The 21802-nt window shown below is 43.6% G+C and overlaps 1 protein-coding gene across 1 annotated transcript in view; it reads right to left on the bottom strand.

Annotated features, from left to right (window-relative positions):
* Positions 1 to 226: 226 nt before the first annotated feature.
* REEP3 (receptor accessory protein 3) overlaps positions 227 to 21802 on the bottom strand; it is a 77473-nt gene continuing 55897 nt past the window's right edge. The window contains exons 6-8 of the mRNA XM_054982451.1: positions 16662 to 16809; positions 8437 to 8588; positions 227 to 6773 (exon numbers count right to left, since the gene is read on the bottom strand). Of these exons, the coding sequence (XP_054838426.1) occupies positions 6717 to 6773; positions 8437 to 8588; positions 16662 to 16809 (357 nt within the window). The 3' untranslated portion in view covers positions 227 to 6716. The remainder of the gene's footprint in view (positions 6774 to 8436; positions 8589 to 16661; positions 16810 to 21802) is intronic.

Here is a 21802-nt window from a genome sequence, read left to right on the forward strand (position 1 = left end):
TCCCAGAAAAAAAGCCCTGGGCAAGATCAACAATTGCCCACACACGCCTTCTCTGTGGTGGCCCCAGCGCCATGAAATGGCCTGCCTAAGGAAATTAGAAAGACTCAAACAAACTATATGAAACAATTACTCAGGAGGGCATTTTTATAAAGAAAATAGGGGCACGTAACAGATTGGCCCAGGAAAATGCAGGAAAACAAATAAGGCAAAATCAAAAATCAGTGGAGCCGAGGAGGAGGAAAGATGTTTATTTCTGTGAGTTTGTAAGCACACAGACAAAATCATTTTATTGCATTAAGAACAATCAGGTTCATAACAATGGGGTTCTTAGTGGATTCCCCCCCCCCCCGCCCGAATTATAGCAAGTCAAGGACATTTCATACGCCTTTTCCTCATTGCACAAACCCATTTTTATTACCAGCTGTACCCTGAATATTCAGCAGTGGAAAAGTGTACTTTCTGCTGGCTAAAATAATCTAAAGGAGCATGTTTTACATATGCTGTAAGTGCACTTCTAGGAGCTCTGCCATATTATCTGCTGATCCTTTACATTTGTAAACTGTAGAGATATTTAAGACCTTTCACACTCTGTGTTCTCTAAGAGATAGGAAGCAGATTCAGGCGCTGTTTTAAGGCTTCAGTCTGAACACACAAAGCTACCTCACATGGGAATCAGATCCTTGACCAATCAAGGTCAATGCTGTCTTACTTTGCTGAAGACTATACCAAGCTCCTTGGAGGAACAGTTGAAAGCAAACATATTAACTCATTAAAACAAATAGAACTCCTTCGTTAGGGAAGGAGTTCCCTTTCAGATGGGCACTGAAGACACCAGTGTCAGGAGAAAATGCTGAAGAGGTAGTTGCTATTTAAAGCCTCAATGCAAGTCAGTATTGCAAAACAGGAATTAGCATGTTTTCCTGTGCAAACCAGTACAGAATCAGTTCAAGTGTACAAAAGTGAGTATTGGTTAGATCAGGTTTTGCTTCCAGCACAGCTAGAATGATCCCAAAAACTAGCAATGCAGTTCAATGCAAACAGGAATAATCTATACGATTCTATTATACAACATATAACATTATACAATATATAATATAATGGCATATAATATAATGGAAACCACCTCCACTTTCTGTTTTGTTTTTCCCCTCATTCTCTCCAACCATATTAGATTCCAAGCCTGGAGTTTGCTCGGATCCAAAGGCTCTTGCGGTTGTTCTCAGTGTAGTCTTTCCCAGAACAGCAAACAAGTACAAACACATCTCCAAGTTGTTCGGAAATACTGAACGAGGTCCTATGTCTCAATCTATCCAGGATAGCCTCCCACTAAGAGTCTCTGCAGCTTCTCTTCTCCATCTCCCTTTTTGTAGATTCCATCAGCATTTCAGTAGTTTATGCAGAATTCTTAGATGACTGACAGTACAATCCTATGCAGAGTTATTTTGGTTTAAACGCACTAAAATCCGTAAGATTAGACTGGGTTCAGTATGCATTGGATTGCACTGAGAGATTGTGTCATTTAGAATTAAACAAAAAGGAATTAATATATAGTTTGATCCACCCAGAAATCAGACACTGTTTCATCTCTAAGCAAGATTTTCATTAGTGGGTTACTAAACACACAATTTACACTTTTGAATTATATACTAGCTGGTTTGAACGAACGCTTTTAGAGCTGTGCCCAGAGATAGACAGACAAACACAGTCAAGAGTTGCTTTTGGTGAGATACAAATCAGTAGAATCTAAGAATTTACTTCTAACAAGTTACATGTGTAATCTTACAAAGTGAAGAGTGTTGCATATAAAGAAGTCAGAAGGGTGGGAAATGCGGCCAACTCCCTTGGCTGATCAAGGCATGTCGTCTTAAGCAAAACTGCATGTTTGACATCCCAGTGGAGGAAAAGCTCAAAAGCTCTTACGTGGCTCAGTTACAAGTACTTCTAGTAATAATAAAAAATCCTACCCAAAGTTATCAGCAGCATTCAATTTGAAAGGGTAGAAAACATAAGTAGGAATAAAAAAAAATTCTATATAAAAGATGTTGAAGTCACATCTTAACCATTTATTTAGCAGTTTCGTGTGCTTTTCAGAAATCTGGGAGCCAAGTCTGAAGATACATAACAAACTTTCAACAAGCAATCTAGTGTTTGAAGTCTAATGACCTCAATAAACAGGTAAAAGTAATTATAACCACTACACATTGATAGTTTCAGGTGGGTGGCCATGTTGATCTGCAGTTGAAAAGCAAGAGCCAGATCCAATAGCACCTGAAGGACCACCTAGATTTCCAAAGTATGAGCAAGAGTCAAAGTTTTGACTCATGAAAGCTCATGCCCTGGAAATCTAGTTGGTCTTTCAGATGCTATTGGACCAGGATCTTGCTCTGCTACATGTTGATATCACCTGATCTGGTCCCCTCTGGGATCTGAAGGACCAGTGAACCACAGCTCTTCCCTCATGGACCAAGTATGTCATGTTAGATGCCCAACTCCTTTCTTCCAGGTGAGAAATGATTCTTTAGAAGAGCTCAACGGGGCTTGACAAGCTTCCACCAATCTCTTTCCATTGGAAAACACTCCTCATATTGCTTTAGCCGAATTCTTGAACCCTTTAAAGTCCTATACAGTTTGGAACCAACATACCTGAAAGACCACCTACTCCCATATAAACCTACCCAATTGCAACTATCATCTTCAGGGGCCCTCCTCTGGGTACTTTCACCATCAGAGGCTAGATGGATGGCAACTTGAGAAAAGGCCTTCTCAGTCCTGGCACCAAAATTACAGAATTCCCTCCCCAGGCAGACTCATGTGTCCCTTGATCACTGACTTCTGCCAGCAGGTAAAAATTTAACCTGTTCACTGATGTTCCCTCACTGACCTTCCTTTCCATAAATGTATTTTAATTGTTTTTATAATATGTACTTGATCTAAATCATTGTTTACTCATGAAGTTCAATGGATCAGTTACCAATTCCAAGCTTGACCTACCTAACAAAACTGCTATGAGGGTAATTGCTGTGCACCTACGCTGGGGTTTTGGAAGAAGGTAAAAAGGTAAAGGTAGTCCCCCCGTGCAAGCACCAAGTCATTACTGACCCATGGTGGGATGTCGCATCACAACATTTTCTTGGCAGACTTTTTGTTACGGGGTGGTTTGCTGTTGGAAGGAGGATGGGCTACCAAACGGATGATGTAAAATATGATCTAGGCACATGAGAAAGTGAGAGGACAAAATTGCTTCTGAAGAAACGGCTCTGAACTCTTGTAACAATACAGACCTTTACATTGTTGCCTGAAAAGAATATGCAGTGAGACTTAGCCCTTTTCCCTCCAATACTTAAAGTATGCTGCCAAACAATAAAGCAATGAAAGGAAGGAGGACAAATGTCATTGGTTATTTATGTAGTCAGTACGTTCTGAAGAGTACACAGCAAGCTACTTCAGCTGTTCTAGAAAATACACAATGAATTAAAATAATGCCCTTTGTATATCTCAAATTTAAAAGATAAAAGGGTTTAACACAGTCAGGGTTGGAATGTTTTTCTTCTCCAACATAATAAAACCACCAATCTGCATTACAACTATCAGGTTCCCTTGCTTCAATATTTCCATTCTTCCCCCCCAAAATGTTAAAATTAAAATTGAATTAGACAGTTCATAAGTGTACTCATTTTATTATGCATTGTTTTTTTTAAAAAAAAGTAAGAGCCGTTGCACCTTTAAAAATAGCATTTACAAAGGTAAAGAAATATTAGTACAAAATGCACAAAAGGCTCCCCACTATTACAAATATGTAAACAAATTATCAGTTATTACAAATAGGAAAAGTTAAAGCGTACAGTCTTTCAAAGTTATCATTTTAGTCTGAATTTTGACATTAAAATTTTAAGAACTGTTTAAGTTGAAGCAATCTTCAAAAGTAGTTTTTAAAGTTCATTTTAGAACATGTACCTTATGCACAATACTTTGTATACAGAAGCCCTATACTTTGTTTAAAAGAAGGTGTTTTGATATAGTACAACCATGATATGTGATTTGTAGCATGTGCCTTGTTATTCTTGGAACCCAAGATGCTAAAGAATGGGGCGATGGGAATGCCTCTTATTCCATCCCTTGAGTGTGCTACTCACAGCTTTCATGCATGTCATGAGAAGCATCTCCAAGTATTCGAAAGCAGGTACCTGCCCTGAGACGTTCTGGCCAATCAGCAGCTCTCTGTGGAGTGTACCCACACACTCCCTTATCAACTGCACATTACATTTTTAGCTGTATAATAAAGGTACACAGTAAAAATGTAACCGAGCCTTTAAAACCTGCCAACTTTGAACATCAAGTTTCTTAGCCAAAGAACTTGAATAAATTCGGAAACAATGGGTATGCCTACAGCCATTACAGCAGAGAATCTTGCAACTCATTATTTAAGAGGTCCTGTCTGCAATTGCCAAGTTGCTGAAATGTAGCGGAGACAGCTTCATTCCACAACTATTTCTCACGCAATGCTTTTGACATCATCTAGGTTCAAGCCAATTGTGGGAAGGAAGAAGAAGGTCATCTATCAATTTCAATGCATTAAGAGACAAGAGATCCTAAAAACCACATATGGTAGTATGACGCAGACCAAAAACAAAGCTGAGTTTTTACAGTGGCGTATTGCCAATAAGCAGGATGTGCAATATGTTTTCATTCCTCCAATGTATTATATAAGCTGAGGATTTACAGAACAGGAAGACCTGAATATTAGAGTCTGAGTGTGTGTGTGCAGGAATGCACACATGCACGCACACACCTCACAAAGGCTACAAACTTATGCCACATAGGCTTGACAGTCAGTGGAACCACACTATAAATAACACAACAGTGAAGAGGCAGGCACAGCCTTCCCTATACTGCTAATCCCGCCAATGAAGCATCTAGCAGAAGAGGAAAGCATTTAGTCCCTCATATTCAACAGGTTGCCAGTCCTGAATACTAATGGTTAAATCCTATCCTGGCAGAAGAGATTAACATACTTTTCTAAAAAGAGACGCCTACATGGCATGGAAATGAGAATAAGGGGTCATGTATACACTTCATCTGAACTCTAAACAGTTACCTGCAGCAAAAGTTGTTTCTTTGGAATCACATCACTTCAGGTTAAAGCCTAGTACCAAGTGATACAAAAAACAGCAGCAATTTTTCAAGTGTTCAATTGAAAAGGTTCCAGCGCCCACAGCTATGTGGTTTTAAAATGCAAGTCTCATTACACGATTTCTAAATACCATGTAATGACTCAGGGTGTGCCATGATTCTTACAACCAGAGCTGGCAATACTAAAGCACCTGGTTATACCAGCAAGATGGGAGATTCTCACCTGACCAGAAAACACAGCTCATCCTCAAGGAATCTAGCAAGTTAAGCAGTAGAATTCTTGTGAACTAACATTAAATCAAGTCTGAAAAGTATACCAAGTGCCGCTTTGAAACCACACCAAAAGGACATCACAGAAATGCATCATATCCGCATGCACTCTACAAAATATGCTGGATTTACATGGATATGTACAACTATCTAGCTACTCTGTGTTCTTAATATGGTTTTCTGTTCTGAGCACTGCCGAACAGAAAACCTTTAGCAAAGACATACGAACAAAAATAAACAAGGTTTTAAAAACCAACAAAATTCTAAACCACAGGAGAAATAAGCAACTTTATGATGAGCATACTCTCGTCTGTTGTAACAGAAATATCTCACCCGCAATATGACGTCCATTATTTGATAGGCTTGAAAAGTTTTTGGTGAAAATTCCTCTACAGATAATGCTTCTGAGAAATAAGACTGGAAGTAAAACCAAAAGGCACCTGACACACTTTATTTAATTGCATCCTTTCACGTGCACTATTATTCTCGCAGGAGGACAGCAGCAGCTGTAATTCCTTGGTGAACCCAGCCCTGGAACAACTAGAACAATCTTGCTTCCCCAGTCACAAGGCAAGAAGGGAACTTCAAGTGCAGGCGATATAGTGCAGGGGCTCAGCTGTTTCGAAAAAGAGAAATCCCCCTGGGTTGGTAGGTAGAAACCCTCTTCGGACAAACTTTGGGTCTCAGTCACGGTGTTTAAAAAGCAGATGAAGATAAATTGCAAAAAAAAAATCCCTCTTATTTCCTTCACTTCTCTTACATTAGGTACTAAAAACTTTCTGGTAATCCAGAATTAAAATGCATTTAGGAATATACTTGCTGTATACATTAAAGGAAATGCTGGAGCTGTGCAATTTTTATTAAGCAGTGGACACTAACCAGCCACTTAAATGCTCACCCGTGAGAGCCACAATGAAGAACTTTGAGTCATGAAATTAATTCATTGTTTACACAATACAGAAGCCTAAAATACTATTTACCAATATTTAGAGGTCAGTTTTAAGAAAATTAGAAATGAAAGTATCTTATTCATCTCTCTAAAGCAATAAATCGCTACCACCATGTTTCAGTGTTTGGTACATAAACTTCTTGAACGCAGAGGCCAGTTACTGAGACAGAGACAAAGAGCTCTGCTTATACAGGATCTTCTCTGTTCTCGTTCATGAGCTTGGTAATGCTTTGCACTAGCAATGGGAAATCCACACGTATGCAAAATGTTTCCCTTCAGAGAATGGGAAAGCCCTGTGCACAGGAACAGACCCAGGGAAGAAGCAACAAACACAGCAATTTGATTTAAGCTGAACTGCCAAGATAATTTAGAAGTACACTTGTGGTCTTCTCTTCACTTTATATTTTAATGAGCCATACCGCACCTGAAAAAGGGAGGGGGGAAAGAATTGTGAAACGTTTTAGGAACATGAAAAGTATTCCCCAATACAAAACCATTAATTATTATGTATTTTCTGCCAGCTAGGACATAAATAAGTGTAATACACAGGACAGGAATAAGAGGCGAAAATCAAAATATTACAGAGAAACAAACTTTTATTGTTAGATTTGGGTTCTGTTGTTTATCATGGGTTTTCCATTTTATTGTCGGGACTCGAGTCAAGACTATTGGGATGTTTGGCCTGAATTTCTGTATTAATCTTTATTTATTTATTTATTTGACTTATAGTCCACTCTTCCCGCAATGCAGGCTCAGAGTGGACTTTTTAATTGTATTTTGTAACTTAGTATTTCGTTTATTGTGAGCCATGTGGAAAGTATAAGTAAGCATACAAAAGGAAGACACCTGAGACACTGAACACAGTCTGAGAATTGCTGAATTCCACATGGTTCAGTTTCATCTCAAATGACCATTACATGACAAGATTTTTAAAAAGGCAAGTTACTGCATAAGCCCCCAAGTATTATCCCCTTTATTTTTAATTAAAGCAAGTCAACTCTATTTTTGGACATTTTGGTCACTTTGGTAACAATGAAAAACATTTCATTGTTTCTCCATCTTCTTTTGTTATAGCAAATAGTTCACAGCAGGGCTCATTTTGAGGGGGAACGCACAGGAGCGCAGTTCTGGCAGTTCCCCAAAGAGGTCACATGTCAGGTGACCCCCACCCACCTGACTCTCGGCCATTTTGGGCCTGTTTCGGCCTGGATTGGGGCCAAAACGGCCTTGATTGGGCCTCTGATGGGTAGTGGATCACTCTCCCACTCAGCAGTGGCCCGATCCTGACTATTTTGGGCCCCTTTTCGGCCATTTTCAGCCCCTTTTTGCCATTTTGGGCCCAATTTTGGCCCTGAATGGCCAGGATTCGGACCAAAAGAGCCAGGATAGGTGATGTCAGGGGGTGTGGCATATACAAATCAGTTATGCTAATGACACACTTCTGGCGATGTCAAAGGGTGTGGCATATACTAATGAGTTATGCTAATGAGTTCCTCCAGCTCTTTTTCTACAAAATGACCCCTGGTTCACAGATTCTAGAGCTCTGAGATGCTCTAGCACTGAGGACGGTTATGCTCTGGTTGGGGCAGAGTTTTACAAAAGATTGTCCCATCTCCCAGTTTATCCATGAAGAGTTCACCAATTCTTTTAAACCCCAAGTTAAGAAAGCATTCCAGGGTTTTCATAAGAGAAATGAGTGCAGTTGTGGTACTCGTATAGCACTTTCAGCAAAGCTTATCTAAGCAGTTCCCATGTCAAGTTTTCAAATATCTTTTTGAACCTGGGGAAACAGTGTGAAAAGTGTGAAATTTGCAATAATGTGACAGATACGCACTTCAAAGAAATCAGCACTATATAGTCAGGAATATTCTACCTGCAAAAGGTTTTCTCATCCAATTTACTTTATCAAAGCTGTCTAATGATTTGCAGATACCAAAGGTCAGTAGTAAAAATTCATCACTTAAAACGAAAATGTCATTTCTGGGCACTATGAATTTAAAAGTTTTCTGTAATCAAAATTTAATTGCATTATTAAAATATTCTGGTTCTACATAATGAAGCATACTAGTTGAAGAAATTATACTTGCCTCTTTGCGTCCTTTGATAGTTTTTACAGATTTCATACTTTGTGTTCGCTTGAGACCTCTCTGAGCAAACATCTCATCTTCTGAATACGTCCCCTCTCTTTCCTCATCAGTTTTATCATCTTCTGAATCCTTTTTTAGTGGAATACCTAAACCTGGCAAAAATAATGTTCAAATGGCATTATTGAAATTCACAACGTTTTATCAATGTTATTTAACAAAAAGCAGAAAGTTTATTATTTATTAAATTGTTATTTATTATTTAATAAAGAAGAAAATTCACATTCATGTCAGGTTGCAGGATTGGTTTTTAAACATACCCTATGCAGAATCAGGGACTGGATAACAAAGATTCCTTTCCACTAACACTGGAGCCTTCTACAATGGTGCAAAGCGCTTTCTGTCAGTGGAACATGCTTTCCTCACTGTAGAAAGACAATAGAAGAAGGCTCCACTGTTCATGGAACAGAATTTTTGGATCCCATGGAGGATCCAACAATCTATGTCCCCAAAGCAATTCTGACCCTTTGTTTGTCCAAGAGCAGCCATACCTCGTCCCGCTATATACCAAATTGCTTCTGAAATAGAAGGGTCTTTCAAAAAGCAACTTCTGTACTGAGGGTATCAAGTGTTCAAAGAGGAAAAAAATACAGTTGCATTGGACAACAGTAAACCCTTGAGCCCACTTGAAATAGCTCTTTCAATCATGATCATAGCATTGAACAGCATTTAAAATACACTTAACAGTTTTTCCCTAAGCTGATCTAAAAGATGGCTAAGATCTGGGTGAAACCTACTAGTCAATATCCTGCCATGTATTTAGTAGCGGAAGATGCCAAAATGCCACTGCTGGATATGCTGAGGGGTTCATAATATTTTACAACCTGATGCCAGTTCCATTCAGTGCCTGTTAAGTCTCCAGGGAATTCTAAGCAGGATGCAGGGACAAAAGGCCTGAAACATCTCCCTTCCCCAAACATCCGACCTGATGAAGAGTTATGCAGAACTCAAAAGACTGCACACTACTAAGTGTTATTTCTGTACATCATAGAATCATAGGGTTGGAAGGGGGTACCTCTAGGGTCATCTAGTCCAACCCCCTGCACAATGCAGGAAATGCAGCCATGTAATTATCATCTAAAGAGATAGTACATAGCTGTTGCTTCTGAATTTTTTTGGACCAACATAACTACCTGGAACTTCTGAGCATTTTGATTCTTCTCCCACTGTGCTATCCACCCACCTGCTGGTTCGAAAAACGGAAGAGGAAACACTTTAGAGACTGATCCGTAACAAGAGCCTTGTGGCATTCCCTACTCAAAATAGACATTATCTGATATTAAAAATCACAACACTCAAAAGCCAGTGGGAGAGCATTTTCATTTTCCAGGACATGTCTTTGCTGATCTAAAAGTGGCTGTCCTCAAACAAAGAGGCTTCAAGGGCAGATTACAAGGTGAGATTGCTGAAAAACAGGTTTTACTTAGCATAACTGTTGTTCATCTAGGTCTTCTATGCAGGCACACATGGGACTGCGCACGCGCAGGCCTGCCAATACCTGAGATTTTTATAGCTCTAAACCACTAGGGGGCGCTCTCGCCTCTAAACGCGCATGTGCGGCCGTTTTCCCACCGAAACGGCTCCCAAGAGGCGGAGCGCCCCTCACATACCCTCAGTTCCTCTTTCGGCGCCCCCTACAAGGTAGGTACCAAGAGAGTCAGCGGGGAAGGAGGGAGGGCATGTGTGCCTGCATGGAAGACCTAGATGAACAACAGTTACGGTAAGTAAAACCTGTTTTTCATCTACGGTCTTCCTGTGCAGTCCCACATGGGAAGATTACAAAGCTTAATACCTGGGTGGAGGTGACGCCAAAGCATCACTCAAAGATGGAATGTAGAACTGCCGTGCCCACCGCTGTCTCCTTCCTATCTAGGATGTCCAGCATGTAATGCCTCACAAAGGTATCCACCGAAGCCCACGTCGTCGCTCTGCAGTTGTCGTGAAGAGGAACACCTCTGAGGAGAGCCGCTGACGACGCCTGGGACCTGGTGGAATGGGCATGCACCTCCAAAGGACAAGGCAAGTTAGCAGCAGTGTAACAAGTTAGTATAGTCTGGACCACCCATCTTGAGATAGTCTGAGATGTGGCCCTTTTGCCCTTATTCTGTCCCGCAAAACAGATGAACAAATTAGAATCAAGTCTAAAAGGTTTCACCCTATCTAAATAGAACAGAATGGCCCTGCGGACATCTAAGGAATGGAGAGCTTTCTCTGCTTCTGAGGTCGGGACCGGAAAGAAAACCGGCAACACCAGCTCCTGGGACAGGTGAAAACGAGATACCACTTTAGGTAAGAATTCAACCTTGGTTCGAAGAACATCCTTTTCGGGGTGCAGCTTCAGATAAGGGGGCTCGCAAGATAACGCTGCTAACTCCCCCACCCTCCTAGCCGAAGTGGCCGCAACCAGAAAGGCCACCTTCATAGACAAAAAACGTAACGGACAGGAGGACAACGGCTCAAACGGCTTGTACATTAAACGAGTCAGAACCAGGGGTAAAGACCATTGTGGAACCAGAGCCCGAATTGGGGGGAACAAATTATTCAACCCTCATAAAAATAATTTAGCAGAATAGTGGGAGAATACAGATTTCCTGTCAATCGGAAGGTGAAAGGCAGAAATAGCTGCCAGATAAACCTTAACTGAAGTATTGGCCAATCCCTTCTGTTTCACCTCCCACAAAAATTCCAGTATCTCAGAAAGGGAGGACAGAAAAGGGTCCAAATCCCTCTGCCGACACCAGGCAGAAAACTTATCCCACTTAAGGGCACAGGACTGCCTCGTAGACAGACACCTAGCATTTAGTAAAACGTGAGTCACAGCCGAGGAAAAGGCACCCCCGGTCTGATCAGCCAAGCTGCCAGTTTGAGTCTCCCGATGTCGTGGTGAAGCACCCCTTCGCAGGACAGGAGGTCTGGAACTACTGGGAGACTGATCGATTGAGTCTGTAGACTCAGGAGAGAATGGAACCAGGGTTGCCTCAGCCAATACAGGGCCACCAAGATGACTGATGCCTTGTCTCTCTGGATCTTGCTGAGGACCCTGGCTAGAAGCGGGAACAGGGGAAAGGCATAACACAAGGGACCCGACCAATCTAGTTGAAACGCGTCCCCACGTGATTCTGGGCCTACACCTCCTCTGGAGCAATAACATGGGGCCTTGTGATTCTCCACTGTCGCAAAGAGGTCTAGCTCTGGAGTCCCCCATCTGGAGAAGATTGGCGCGAGATACTTGTCCTGGAGGGACCACTCGTGGTTGTCCCTGTGGAGCCTGCTCAGGTGGCCCACCATGGAATTCTCCACCCCTGGAATGTGTACTGCATGCAGCCACACCGCATGATCTATGGCCCACTTCCAGAGCCTCATTGCCTCGGTGCAGAGCGCCACAGACGCCGTGCCACCTTGCTTGTTGACATAGAACATGGCCGTCGTGTTGTCTGTCAGGACTTGGACAGAGTTGTTCCGCATGGCATCTGAAAAGGAGATCAGCACATATAAAATTGCCCTCAAATCAAGAATATTAATATGCTCGTTACGTTCTGACTCAGACCACAAACCATGAGCATAAGATCCTGCACAGTGAGCCCCCCAGCCAAACAGGGAGGCATCCGAAGTGACAGACAGGTGAGTTTGTCGATGTCCGAATTCCACACCTCTAAACAGGTTAGCATCCTCCAACCACCAGTCTAAAGAGGACACCACCCCCCTAGGGACCGACAGCCTCTTATTCTGAGAATCATGGCCCGGTGAAAAAATCGAATTGAACCATAGTTGGAGAGGCCGCATAAATAACCTGGCCAGTGGGACCACCGCAGTTGTAGAGGCCATGCAACCCAACAGTGTCTAGATAAACCGGACGGACTGAAAACGACACCTTTTAAGCGTAGAAATGAGTCTCTTGATCCTAGATGCACGATCCACAGGCAAGAAGCCCGCATTTCTTACACCATCTAAGATTACCCCTATGAACTGAATGGAGCGTACAGGAATCAGTTTAGACTTTTTTTGATTAACAACAAGTCCCAAACGCAGACATAAGGTCAGAGTGAGAGACACTTGATTAGACACATCCGTCTCAAGAGTCGCCGACCAGGAGCCAATAATCCAAATATGGAAATATGCGACAGCCCTGAAGGCGCAAGTGAGCCACAACCACTGCCATGCACTTAGTAAATACCCTAGGTGCAGTGGCTAGCCCAAAGGGTAAAACTCTATATTGAAAAACTCGGTCATAGACAAAACGTAAAAACTTCCTATGTTCAGGGAAAAAAGAAATATGAAAGTATGCGTCCTTCAAATCCAGGACTGCAAACCAAGACTGCAGGGGCAGTAAGGTCAAAACCATTTGTAAGGTAACCATCTTAAATTTATGGATTTGTATAAACTTGTTCAAGCCCCTAAGGTCCAGGATAGGTCTTAGCCCACCATCCTTCTTTTCCACCAGAAACAGGTTAGAATAGAATCCTAACCCAGCTGAGTTGACAGGAATCTCCTCTATTGCCCCTTTCTGTAATAGAGCAGAAAGCTCTCTCAAGATCTCAGATCGTGGAACGTCAGAAGAAAAGACAGGGAGACATAAATAAGGTAAATCAACAAATTCAATTTATAACCAAACTGGATTATAGAAAGAACCCAAACATCTGAACAAATCAAACACCATGAACTCAAGAATGCACTAAGCCTGTCCCCAAACGTGGGGTCAGGTCCCTGCGATAGTCAGAATTGCTTGTTCAATTGATTTTGGTCCTTGGCCTGATGCTGTTGGGAACCAGGCTTAGGACGCTGGCCCTGCCTCCGTCTAGGAAAAGCAGACTGCAGGCTCTGATAGTTCCTGTGAGGCTGGTAAGCATACCCTTGGATAGGGTTGGTAGCGGTGTTGTCTGCCACGCTGGAAGGAGCGGTAGTATCGACGAGAAAACTGTTGCGGGGCCTGGTGCAGGACCCCATACGAGCGGGCAGTCAGGCGATCTGTTCTCTTTTTTGACAGATATTCAACAGCCTTTTCAGAAAACAGTGTGGTGCCCTCGAAGGGTAAATCCTCCACCTTATTTTTCATCTCCGCAGGAAGGGCAGTCGTGCGAAGCCAAGCATACCTGCGCAACACCACAGCCGAGAGAAGTGACCTTGCGGAGATGTCAGCCATACTCCTACCAGCATTGATCTGATGCCTAGACAGGCGAACAGCCTCCTCCTGTATAACTCGAAGCAGAGTACGCTGTTCCTCGGGAATCCTCGGGAGGAAAGACGCCACCTTCTTCCATAGAAAAAGCTGGTAGGCCGCCATCATCGCTGCGTAATTCGCAACCTTGATGCCAAACGTTGCAGAAGTGTACAGTTTCCTGCCCATGGCGTCAACTTTTTTGCTATCCCTATCAGCCGGAGCCGACATAGAGCCCTGACGAGGTCGAGCCTGCATTTCCTCAGTCACAAGTGAGGACGGGGGCGGGTGAACTGCAAGGAACGAGTGTACATCATCCTTGGTTCTATAAAGACTCTCCACTTTTCTATTAGTGGCCGTAGCAGACGCAGGTCTAGTGTGCAACTTCTTCCAAAGATCAGCGAAACCCTCAATAAGGGGGAAAGCGATCTAGGGCGTCAACCCCGAATAAATATGTTGCAGTATTTTATCGGTAAATTTGGACTCAGTTGATTTAACTTCCAAGTCCAAAGCTTTAGCCATTCTTAGAAAAAGTTCGTTATAGGCCCGAAAATCATCGGTGGGCGAAGCCTCCTCCGAGGGTCCAATCTCCCTCTCAAGTGAATCCGAAAGCGGGGATTCGTCGTATCGAACACGGATCCGAGGAGACACCAACTCCGACGGACGAGGTGTCCGATCATATCCAGTGTAGGAACCGGCTCTAAAAGAGGGGGACAGCGAGACCCTTCTGTACTGTCAGTCCGAATAGTACGAGCCCTCTCTGTCATAATAGTGGGTAACTGGCTCATCTCGATGCTGACTATCCCTGGAATGGCTCCGGTAGGAGCAAGGGCTGCTCCAACGATCAGACCAACTCCGTTGACTCCTCACAGAACGAACCGAGCCCGATTCGTAGGAAGCTGATCGAGGCCGACCCGATGGTGTAGGGGGCTTCTCGATCGGAGTCACATCCTCCTCCTGGGTCACCCTCGCAGGAGGGGTCTTAGATGAAGGGCAGTCAGTCGACTCCTCACGCCTCTCCGAAGGGGCAGTAACGGATTCGGTCGGAACTGACGGGGGAGCAGTAATCAGGCTCTCCAACAACGCCTTGTCATGCTTGTTGGAGTGTTTGTTTCTTCTTTTTCTTTTCAGGATCGGTTCCCATTTTCGACTTCAAATTCAGATCCGAAATCCTCGGATCCAGTGTCTCCTGAGAAGCCGGTGGGGTTGTCCTCGGAACCGAGGGTGTCTTACTTCCATGGGCTCCACGGCTAGGCGAAGTCTGAACGGTCAAAGAAGTCGAAGAAGGTTGACTCCGAGAAGGTCTCGGAACCGAAGCGGTCGGTTCCGACGAACTCCGTGCTGGGGCTGTTTTCCCGGATCTCGACTCCGATCAACTCGGGGACGGTTGGGAGCGTGGAGTCTTGGAACCCGACGCCTCCGGGGGAGGACGAGAGGGCGCAGACGGAGCAGAAGAGGATTTCAGTGGGAGATCCTCAACAGACATTGCACGCTGCCAGAGGGAGGCATGCAGGCGATCCGCTCATTCCACCCTGGCCTTGGAGGTAAACGCACGGCAATGTTTGCACGCTTGAATACTGTGCGTTTCTCAAAGGCAATATAAGCAAACAGAATGACCATCCGACCTTGTCATTTTGCGATCGCAGGTCTCACATCGCTTAAACAAGGCCGTCTCCAACATCACGTACTAAGGAAGAGCTGTAAACTTCAATGATCAGCAGCGAAAGAGAAACTGAGGGTATGAGGGTATGAGCTCCGTCTCTTGGGAGTCGTTTCGGCGAGAAAACGGCCGCGCATGCGCGTTTAGAGGCAAGAGCGCCCCCTAGTGGTTTAGAGCTATAAAAATCTCCAGTATCGGCAGGCCTGCACATGCGCAGTCCCATGTGGGACTGCACAGGAAGACCGTAGATGAACTTGAGTTCATTTAAATGTTCAGAACAATAGAAACCCATCCCCCACCCCCGGGGCTGAACAGAGACATAGGATGCTTATCATTCTACAGATGTAATTTCTGCTTTCATCAAGTTGCATTGTACCTTTACATCCTGACTCCCTTTTTTGCTTCACCCCATCCACCTCCTGACTGGGATATAAAGGCTCAGGGATCTCCACCTCTCCCTGTATCTAAAGGAGCTTTGACTCTCAAAAGTTTAAACCATGAAAATCTTGTTGGTCTCCAAGGTGCCAGTGGACTCAAATCCTGCTATGACATGTGATGACTCACGAAAGCTTATGCCACAATATGGTCACTAGGTTTTATAATGCCACAAAAATGTTGGTAGCAGCAGATTACCCCTCTAGATAACAATTCCAGATGGGTAGCAGTGTAGTCTGCAGTAGTAAAAGACGACACAACTCCAGTGGCATCTTAAAGACTAAAAAAAATTATTTGTGCCAGTATAAGCTTTTGTGAGTCAGAATTCACTTCACCAGATGCATTGCAGGTACGTCCATTAGGTCAATGCTTTCATATTATGCAACAGAAACGTGGGGGGGAAGGGGGGGAGAAGGAGAGATATTACAGTTCATCACAGAAAGAAGGATGCCTCTCCGCTTGAGGCTACTTAACATAAATCTTGTCAGTGTTGAATGAGTTGAGTCACAGCAGAATGGAACAGCAGAGCTTATCAGCTCAACAAGGAAACCACAAAATGCCTGTGAATATGCATATAGTTATACAAAAGGTGCGTGCTAAGGCATGCCATGGGCCACCGCAGCCTATGAAAACTAAAGTATAGCACACATACGATAAAGGTATTAATAAAAGTCAGTACAACTAGTACAACAGGGAAGAAAGGATCCCATCACTAAGAACAGGTCACAAACAGCTATTTCAGGGTATTCCAGTAAAAGAGGGAGATGCGCCACTTTTACATAATAACAAGCCTCTGGCCATCCTTATCAAGTATGCAGAATAAAGTTTCTTGTATCTGTAATAAGACATTTCTTATTTTCTACAGGAATATGATGTAGCAAAGACAGAAAGCCACAGTTCTTTTAGTAACGTACAAACCTAAGGATTCATTAGTGGCGTTTTTGCCTCTCTTTCTGGTCTCCGGTAAAGTTTGATAGTGTCTTTGTCCCACTGGTTCGTCACCTTGAATAGCTGTTAAGTCATGCATACTGAAACTTCGCAATCTTTCAGTTATTGCTCCTTGACTCTGTAACCGTAAAAGAGAAAGTGTTGCAAGGAGGTGGAGGAAATCCATTTTTCCAAACCGATTTGTGATGCTATGGCAAGACTCTGCATGCCGTGTTTACATCTGACTCCAACAACAAAGCATTCATGTTCTTTTGGATAACACTTTGCTCAACACTAACATTTTCCATTTTACAAAGGAATTATGTAACTTAGTAAACCAATTTATAAAGCCATTCTTTGCCACGTTAAAAACTTAAGTTTAGCTCAAGTCTAATATCAGAGTTATGCTCAAACACAAGCCATCTATTGCCCAATGGCAACTTCCCAGTTTTACAGCACCATGTTCACAATTTTTATAATGCAGATTTTACTGTTTACTTCCAACAGTGGAAAAACATATAACCCTAAACACTGTAGTACTATCAGTTGCATAAGGGATCTTTCAGAAATGAAGCTAGAACACGGAGCTCTCCAAAACTGATACCTACCGATGACCACAATTTGCTGTCAGCAGCCTGAAGACAGTCTTGGTAAATAAGAGAGAGATGACTTGTATAAATACATCATTTTACTTACCAATCATATATATCTTCTTTGTAAATGCAAACTGAGTTCCACCCCAACCCCAGCACATTTTGTAGACAGCCATTAACAGAGCATGTGAATAAGGTAATGTTCAATTTGGACTCGAAGATGGAAGTCAAGAACTATTACTTAGCAATTTAAAATCCTCTCACATTAAAAACTAAGCCAAGAATATCACATTTAGAAAGGAAAAAAGAGTTGTACTTACCGTAACTGTTGTTCATTGACGTCTTCTGTGCAGGCACACATAGGACTGCACATGTGCAGGCCTGATGATTGGAAAGGTTCTAAAGCTAAAAACTGCTAGGGAGCGCATGTCTCCCTAGTGTGCATGTGTGGTATTTCCCGACCCGCGTGTGCCACCGGGAGGCGGTGCCCCCTTACCCCAAGTTCCTCTGAATTGCCGGCCCAAGGTAAGTAATCGATAGGCACAGCAGGGCAGGAGGGGGGTATGTGTGCCTGCACAGAAGACATCAATGAACAACAGTTATGGTAAGTGCAACTCTGTTGTCCTTGTCTGTCTTCTTGTGCAGTCCCACATGGAAGACTAGCAAGCTCTTTACCTTGGAGGCAGGTGTGTCCTCACTGGAAGAGTGAATGGAGTACAGCCTGTCCTACTGCTGCTTCTTTTCTCTTCATCAAATCCAGGGTGTAATGCTTAGCGAACGTATCCAAAGATGACCAGGTTGCTGGACTGCAGATGTCACAGAAGGGTACTGCTCTCATCCAGGCTGCTGAAGCTGCCTGAGATCTTGTCAAATGTGCTCTCACCTCCAAAGGACAAAGTAAATGTGCCGTTGAATAGCATGTCTTAATCGCTAATGTTACCTATCTCGCTATAGATCAAGTGGTGGCTGCTCTTCCCTTTCTAGGACCCACATAACACACGAAGAGATGTATGTCCTTCCTGAATGAAGACATGCGATGTAAGTAAAACAGGATCACTCTCCGCAAATCAACAGTGTGTAGCGCTCTCTCAGAATTTGTAGTAGGTGTAGGGAAGAATACTGGGAGAACTATGTCCTGAGCTAAATGAAAGGAACTCGCAACCTTGGATCTAAACCTGGTGCACAGTCTTAGTACTACCTTATTCTGGTGTACCTTAAGGAAACGAGGATCTGACCTGAGAGCTCCTAGTTCACCCATGCTTCTGGTAGAAGTGATGGCCACTAGAAAGGATACCTTCAACGATAAGTGTTTTAGGGAAGAAGTCGCTATCGGCTCAAACTGTGGTAACATAAGTTTAGCTAATACTAATTGTAAAGATCATTGTGGTACGATCTCTTTGACTGGTGGGAATAAGTTTTGCAGTCTTCTGAGAAATGACTTAGAGATATGATGTGAAAAAACTGTTTTCCCATCTATTCTAGGGTGGAAAGCCAAAATGGCTGCTAGGTAAACTTTACTCAAAGAGTTAGAGAGGCCTTCGTCTATGAGAGTCAGTAAAAATTCTAACACTTGCGCTAAAGGGATCCAGGCCTTTTTGTCTGGCCCACATTACTAAACCTGTTCCATTTAAAAATCATACGATTTTCAATCGGTGTTCTCTCACCTAGAATTAAGGACGACCTCTGCTACTCTGTCTGAGAGTCTCTCTGACCCCTTATTTTCCAGGCCATTAATTTCAGTCTGGGTAGGTTGTGATACCAGACACCCCTGTGAGATAGGAGGTCTGGCTTTGATCCAAAATGAAACAGTGAGCCCTGGGATAACTGCATTACATGTTGGAACCATGGTTGTCTGGACCAGTAAAGTGTTATCAATATTATACCTGGCTTGTCTCTCTGTATGAGTAAGGGTAGAAAAGCGTAAAAGAGGTGTCCCAGGATAGCTGGAACATGTCCCTTAGGGAGTTCTGGCCTACACCACCTCTCGAGCAAAAGCTCGGGGCTTTTTGGTTTCCTTCCCTCTCAAATAAGGCCACCTCTGGGTGTCCCCATTTCCAGAATATTGGGTCTACATATGCATCTTTCAGGGACCACTTGTGGTTCTCTGTGTTTAATCTGCTCAATGTGACCGCCACCGCATTTGTGGTACCCGGTATGTGCACTACTCGAATGGACGTTCCCTGTTGTTCTGCCCATTCCCAAATGAGTACTGCTTCTTCACACAAGAGTCTGGATGCGGTGCCTCCCTGCTTGTTTATGTAAAACATAGCAGTACAGTTGTTGGTTAGCACCTGGACCGTCTTCTGCTTTATGGTATCTGTGAAAGCAGTAAGGGCATAACTAATAGCTCTTAGTTCGAGAACGTTAATATGCAGTTCTTGTTCGTTCTTAAGCCATCTCTCATGGGTCTTTATTGTACTACACTGTGCCCCCCCAACCCATATAGTAACTTTGAATTCTGGGGGCCCAAATTCAATTCCCACTAACAGGTATTTATCTCTATTCCACCATTCTAAGGACCTAAGAACCGCTCTTGGAATAGTATATCTTTTATCCTGTTGCTGGGATTCAAAATCATGGACTGTTAAGAACCAAAGCTCTAGCTTATGCATATGTAATCTGGCCAGGGGTGTCACCGCAGTGGTGGCAGCCATTAAGCCCAGAAGGGTTTGGATGGTCAAGGCCGAATGAAAATGACAGCGAGTGATCTGTCTTATTCTGTTTGCTCTTTCTCGAGGTAGAAAGCCTCTATTGGCCACACTAAGATAGCTCCTATGAATTATGCTCTTTGAGAAGGCAGGAGCACAGATTTCTTAAAGTTGACTACCAAAGCAAGTTTATTGTAAGTGTCCACCACTAACTTTACAAGCTGTGGCAGGGTGTCACTTGATGGCATTGATAACAGCCAATCGTCTAGGTAGGGGTAAACTGAACATCCCTGGTAGGCTCCCCTGATCGCCGTGTAATTCGCTTTCTTGATATTACGGGCTGACAACAAGTAGAGTTTTCTGCCAAGAGTATCTAGTTTTCTACTCTCTTTTTTGGAAGGTGCCAAGTGGGAACCCTGCCATTGTCTTGCCTGCATCTCTTCAGTCATCAATGATGATGGAGGCGGATGACTGAATAGGATGGGGCAAACATCCTCCCTAGTCTTGTACAGACCCTCTGATTATTTGGCTGTGGCATGAGATGATGCCAGCTTCTCGCAGATGGAGGTGATAAGCTCCACGAAGCCTTCAGTAATAAGGAAGGCAACACTGGATGTGTTCTCTGAGTACAAGTATTGCAGTACCTTATCTTTCAGCTTAGGGTCCACTGCTGAGATCTCAATTTCAAGCGACCGTGACATCCTACTCATTTGTTTGGTATATAGGCAATAGTCATCTGTAGGTGAAACTTGCCCGTTTCCATCACCGCTTCATCCAGTGAGGGATCAGATGCAGTGCTGGGGCTCCTCCCCTTGTCAAGCTCTAAAGGCAGATAGGATATGGATGAATGCGAGATCTCATACTGCATCCCAGATCCTAGCCGATCTGGGCTTCTGAGAGTAGATGCAACGGATCAGCTTCTATAGTGGTCGCCCAGGTCGAGTTCATACTTAGGCTGATGGTAATGTTGCCAGTCTCTACATTCATGTGAGCAGCATGGTTGTTTGTCGGTGTAGGTCCTGGGCCAAAGCAGATTCAAGGAGATCTTGAATGAAAGGATGGAGTGTGAGGTCACTTCAAAGGGATGCTCTCCACCTGTTCTTGTCTCTCCTGATGCTTCGTCTTCTCCTTCACCTTCTTCCTTGGAAGCTCAATGAAGTCGGGGATCCCCTGGCTCACTCCTTCCACTGTTGCTCTAATGAGGTGCATGAGTCCTGACTCCAAAGTCTTTTTGGATGAATGACAGTCAGATCTGAATGACAGTCAGATCTGACTTCTTTGGTTTTGGAGGTTGGACACTAGTTGACTTGGAGCATCTCTTCTTCAGCTTTGTTGTTGGAGCTGAGGTCGGATCTGATCTGGAAGATGAGCTGATGATTGGCGTTGGATCTGGGGGGTTTCGGTGAGGCTCTGGGTTTCTAAAGTCCAGTGTTCTTGTCGGCATCAAGATGGATCCAAGAACATCGGATCCAACTTGATAGACTGAGCTGATGGGAGTTGGATCGGAATAGCGTATCCGGTCTTCAGAATTGATGGTTGAACAGAGTTAGCTGCTCGGTCTCCACTACCTGCTGACAGGAACACCATTTTTGGTACATCTGAGGCTTTCATGGCCCTCTCCCAGAGGAGTGCTTTCAGCCCGAGCTTTTGGGGTAAATTTGCAGCAATGCTCGCGAGTTCAGACATTGTGTCCTTCTTCTAAACATTCAAGACAAATGGAGTGCCCATCCATTTTTGTCATTGTAGTCACGCATGTAGTGCAGTGTTTGAACAGTGCTTTATCAGCCATCATGAAACTTAAACTTTCTCTTTCTTTCACTTTCTCTAGGTAAAAGCAGCACGTTGCAAGAACCCTCCTGGCCAGTGGCGAAAAAGGAACTGGGGGTAAGAG

The sequence above is a fragment of the Eublepharis macularius genome, chromosome 6 (genome assembly GCF_028583425.1).
Source record: "Eublepharis macularius isolate TG4126 chromosome 6, MPM_Emac_v1.0, whole genome shotgun sequence".
Classification (NCBI taxonomy): domain Eukaryota; kingdom Metazoa; phylum Chordata; class Lepidosauria; order Squamata; family Eublepharidae; genus Eublepharis; species Eublepharis macularius.